Raw genomic sequence first — 5,128 nt, forward strand, 5'->3', positions numbered from 1 at the left:
TATGGATAAATATCTATGCAGTAATCTAGTTATTGCCTCAATATTTGGAAATAACTCAAATAATGCATGTTTATATGAGGAGGGAAAAAAAAAAAAAAAAAGGCATCCTGTGATGAGAATCTCTAATAAAGAGAAAAAAAAAAATTCAAAGAACAAGGGAAAGATTTTTGCATGTGCAGTGTTCAGCTGGCATGTGGATATTCTGTGAAATATGAGTATAATTCATTCATACAATGTGATTGTATTTAGGACTATTGATTCAAGCATGAGGATATGGGTTACCCATTAGGACTCGTGATATTTAATTTGTAATATTTTTATTTATAAAAAATTTCAATTTAGTTAAGTAATAATTAATGAATTATAAAATAAAAAATTATAACTTCCTATTTTGAACAACTCTCACCATAAAAGTAATTATTTCATAATTAGTAGTTAAGAGACTCAAATTTAAGACTTATTTTTTACACTTAAAAAAAATTAATTAAATGAATTTGATTGACAAGAAAAATAATTTATTTGTGTGGTCTAATCTCAAGGTTTTAATTGAAATATTCGGCCAATATATACTAAATTAAAATTACTTTTAAATCTTCCAAACGGTTCAAGGTTAAGGCACCAACCAACCATATACTATAATTTTTTGGGAAGAATTTCATTCCTATTGAAAAGAAAGATTTGGAGGAATTTGAATCTTTATGGCTTTTCAATTATTTTATAAATAGAATTAGTATCACGTGGTCTATATGTTGCAAACATAGCTCAATTATATCTAATTATAAAACGGACCATTATCCATGCTCATGATTCTGCTTTACCATGTATGCTTTTCTGCTCCTGTTATTACCATTATATGATATGACCAGCGTGGCTTCTTATCACATTTAATAATTGATATTTTCAAAAAAAAAATAATTTGGATTTCAGATTTTATTTAATCATATCATAAAACTAATGGAAGGTTATTACATAAATTAATATACTTACCATTTTGTGTGGTCTTAGCATTTTTTTAAGTATAATTCTCCATTACAATTGTAATAATTTTTTTTCTAAGTTTATGTGTAAAATTGATCAATAATAATTTAAAATTAATAAATAATTTTACATAAAAAATATGAAAATAAAACTCACAAAAAAAAAAAACCACATAGGAAACCAACTCTATATATTAAAAAGAGAGAGATTACCCATGGTTAATAGCAGCAATTTTAGACTAAATTTAAAGTTAAAAATATAAAAAGAAAAAAAAAATGAGAGACATAGCTCTTCCATGAGGACCTTGTTCCTTAATTTTCAAAATATCATTTATTTTAAAAAGTGCTCCCAAATTCAAATACTTTTTTTTTCTTTTAATTGTGTTTATGGAATTACAGTAAAATTTTATATTTACATGAAAAATTATAAGATTTGCAAGGAGAATTAATAAAATATTTTCTTTAATTTAATTTTTAATCCTCTTAAACTCCGAAAATTTATAATTTTCCAAATAATTTTGTGAGAATATTTTTTAAACCAATTATTCGCACGTTGTAGTTCCTTAGACAGATCATGTCGTTTTGAAATTATTCCCATTCTTTACACATATCATGTCAATCATTTCTCCTTTTTATAAAGGTACGTAGAGACTAATTTTTGCATGTTATATTAAATTTATTTCTTTTTAGTTCAATTAAAAGTAGGTTAAAATGATGAGGTGATATCTACTTTATAATTTAACTCAGTAGTTCAAATTCCAAGGAATTAATAAAAAGAATATACTCATTTATCAACTGAATTAATTCTTATAATAATGATGAGATATCATTGAGTACATTCAAAGTTTTAGTGTTCTTTATGTTGTAAATTTCTCTATAAATTATATATAAAAAAATAAAAATAAATCTGGTTTCTATATGAGTAAAGGTGTACATGCTTCCCCAATGTATAATATAATTTACTAAAAATTCAAAAGCATACTGTACATAAACTACGTTCACATTAAAGAATGATGAAGAAAAGCAATGTAAGGCCAAGATTCTTTCAAGGGATATATAGCTATCATATATGACAACAAAATGAGCTACTATACATGGCATTTGCAGTGGTGGGGTGCAATACGTCTGTGGGGCTTTGCTTTGTATAAATGTGTAATTTGGTCCCATGTATTGACGAAAAAAATTCCTTCGCATGGATGCCATTCCCATCTAAATACTAACAATGACATCCTATATTAATTCAGTGGAAAATATTCTCTTTCACAGTAATTCCCAAAGAAAATGTAGTGGAAAATATTCTCTTTCACAGTAATTCCCAAAGAAACTGTGTTCTTTCTTTTCTTTTCTTTTCTTTTCTTTTCCCCTCCCAACTACAGATTTGTAGAACCCGAAACTCAGCGAGTCAACCAGGCAAATCCCTTCTCTATATAAGAGGTGCAAAGCAAAGCTACTTTCGCCAACATCTCTCTAATCCTTGCTAAGGCATATACCTTTTCTTCCTTGTCATTGCTTCTTAGATAGAAATTTACAATATAACTTATCCACTTGGCTAGTGAAAGATGGAGCCACAAAAAAGAGCAGAAACAAGAGAAGTTGATGGAGAAAAATGGGTTTATGATTCTTCTGTGGATCATAAAGGAAGGGTTCCTCTCCGTGAACGCACCGGTGTTTGGAGAGCTTCTCTTTTTATCATCGGTAAGCAGTAATATATATGCATGGATTCATGTCATTTCATCACTAACTTCATGTATAATATATAGCGCATAACAAGCTCGTTAGCGACATGCATGCCTAATATTGTATAATATATATATATATATATATATATATATATATATATATCTTGTGTGGTTTCTTTGGCAGCAATTGAATTCAGTGAGAGGTTGAGTTACTTTGGAATAGCAACCAGCTTAATCATTTACCTGACAAAAGTGATTCATCAAGACCTCAAGACTGCTGCCAAGAGTGTGAACTATTGGTCTGGAGTGACTACTGTGATGCCTCTATTTGGAGGCTTTGTTGCTGATGCTTGCTTGGGCCGATTCTCCACGGTTTTAGTTTCTTCTATGATCTATCTTCTGGTGATCGTCATATCATCTTATTTCCATTTATTTATTAACATCAATTTTATATAATCTCATGATCAAGTGTATTATGTATTAATTCTTTCTATCAAAAATTAACACGATTTTTTTTCCCTTGTTCTGCTGATGTGGACAAACAGGGTTTGATTCTTTTAACAATGTCCCAATATGTTCCAAGCCTAAAGGCTTGTGAAGAATCTATGTGCCACGAAGCCAGGAAGGTTCATGAAATGGTCTTCTTCTTTGCCATTTATTTAATCTCCGTAGGAACTGGAGGACATAAACCCTCCTTGGAGAGCTTTGGAGCCGATCAATTTGATGACGATCACTGCGAAGAAAGAAAGAAAAAAATGTCATATTTCAACTGGTGGAATTTGGGCCTTTGCTCCGGACTTCTCCTTGGGGTGACTCTGATTGTTTACACACAAGATCATGTTAGCTGGGGTGCTGCAGACATTAGTCTCACAGTGGTTATGGTTCTATCACTAGCTATCTTCATCATTGGAAGGCCATTTTACAGATATAGGGCACCATCAGGCAGTCCCTTAACGCCAATGTTGCAGGTTCTTGTAGCTGCCATAAGAAAAAGAAACCTTCCACATCCTTCCAATCCTGCTGAATTATATCAAGTCTCCAGGATGGACAATGGGAGGCTTCTCTGCCACACCAAGAAGCTCAAGTAAGCAAGAGAAGTCCTCGTTCTAATTCCAATTTCATTCCTGATTTTTTTCTGCTCTATCTTGTCTTATGTTTTTGTGGGATTGTCAGTTAATTATATATTGAATTGCAGGTTTCTTGACAAAGCGGCTATTCTGGAAGACACAGAAAATTCTGCTAAGAAGCAAAGTCCTTGGAGACTTGCAACCGTGACCAAGGTTGAGGAGATGAAGCTTGTCCTCAACATGATCCCAATATGGCTCGCCACACTGCCATTTGGAATTTGTGTAGCACAGGCCTCCACATTCTTTATCAAACAAGGCACCACGTTGAACAGAAAGATTGGCAATGGTTTCGAAATTCCTGCTGCCTCCATTTATTCACTTGCTGCCATTGGAATGATAATCTCAGTCACTATTTATGAGAAGATCCTAGTGCCAACGCTAAGAAGGATAACAGGAAATGAGCGAGGAATCAAAATCCTCCAGAGAATTGGTATTGGAATGCTCTTCTCAATCACCACGATGATAGTTGCAGCCATAGTTGAGAGAAAGAGGCTAAATATTGCAGATAAGGATCCACTGAAAGGGTCAATTTCAATGAGTGTGTTTTGGTTGGCTCCACAATTTTTCATCATAGGAATTGGAGATGGATTCACACTGGTGGGGTTGCAAGAGTACTTCTATGACCAAGTTCCTGACTCAATGAGGAGTTTAGGCATTGCCTTCTACCTTAGTGTGATTGGAGCTGCAAACTTCATTAGTAGTCTGCTGATAACAGTTGTGGATCATATCACAGAGAAAAATGGGAAGAGTTGGTTTGGCGAGGACTTGAATAATAGCCGCTTAGACAACTTTTATTGGCTTTTAGCATGCATGACTGCAGCTAATTTATTCGTTTATGTGTCCTTGGCTCGGCGATATTCATACAAAAATGTGCAGAGGAACATGGTTGTGGCTGCTTGCCCTCCAGAAAATAATAATAATAATAAGGGCGATTTAATGGCTTGAAAAGCAACTTTGAAAGGATCTTTTTCCTTATAATTAAATAATTATGTCATGTTAAAATTTATCAAGTATTTGAATGAATCTGTTATAGCTACAAATGTTGTGTAGAGAATCTCCAAATTGCTAGAACATATGTATGTGTTGGAAAAATCAATGAATTAATTGGTTGTTGTTTGAGTGAAATAGTGATTCATTTAGAATTATATGTGATTTTTGTCATTAAGTTGGCATGATTTCATAGCGCATTATACTTGTATACAACTATATAAATATGGAACATTTATATATATATATATATATATATATATACGGAGAGAGAGAGACAGCATCTAAATATTTTCTCGTTTTTCTTTGTTATTTTATTTTAACATTTATGATTGTTGTCCCATTGGACACTATCAAT

At 32.2% G+C, this 5,128-nt stretch overlaps 1 protein-coding gene across 1 annotated transcript; it reads left to right on the forward strand.

Moving 5' to 3' along the window:
* Window positions 1-2,423: 2,423 nt before the first annotated feature.
* LOC110640386 (protein NRT1/ PTR FAMILY 5.6) lies at window positions 2,424-4,908 on the forward strand. Its single transcript, XM_021791678.2, has 4 exons — window positions 2,424-2,672; window positions 2,841-3,058; window positions 3,202-3,740; window positions 3,852-4,908. The coding sequence occupies exons 1-4, from the start codon at window positions 2,537-2,539 to the stop codon at window positions 4,726-4,728; spliced, it is 1,770 nt and encodes a 589-aa protein (XP_021647370.2). The 5' UTR covers window positions 2,424-2,536; the 3' UTR covers window positions 4,729-4,908.
* The last annotated feature ends 220 nt before the right edge of the window (window positions 4,909-5,128 follow it).

This window comes from Hevea brasiliensis, chromosome 5 (assembly GCF_030052815.1).
Source record: "Hevea brasiliensis isolate MT/VB/25A 57/8 chromosome 5, ASM3005281v1, whole genome shotgun sequence".
NCBI lineage: Eukaryota > Viridiplantae > Streptophyta > Magnoliopsida > Malpighiales > Euphorbiaceae > Hevea > Hevea brasiliensis.

What these genes read in the sequence shown, in the direction of transcription:
- LOC110640386 (XM_021791678.2), top strand. Translation starts at nt 2,537, where the DNA reads ATGGAGCCACAAAAAAGAGCAGAAACAAGAGAAGTTGATGGAGAAAAA. An exon ending in AGCTTCTCTTTTTATCATCG is followed by an intron (nt 2,673 to 2,840) that starts GTAAGCAGTAAT and finishes TTTCTTTGGCAG; the next exon opens with CAATTGAATTCAGTGAGAGG. An exon ending in TGCCACACCAAGAAGCTCAA is followed by an intron (nt 3,741 to 3,851) that starts GTAAGCAAGAGA and finishes ATTGAATTGCAG; the next exon opens with GTTTCTTGACAAAGCGGCTA.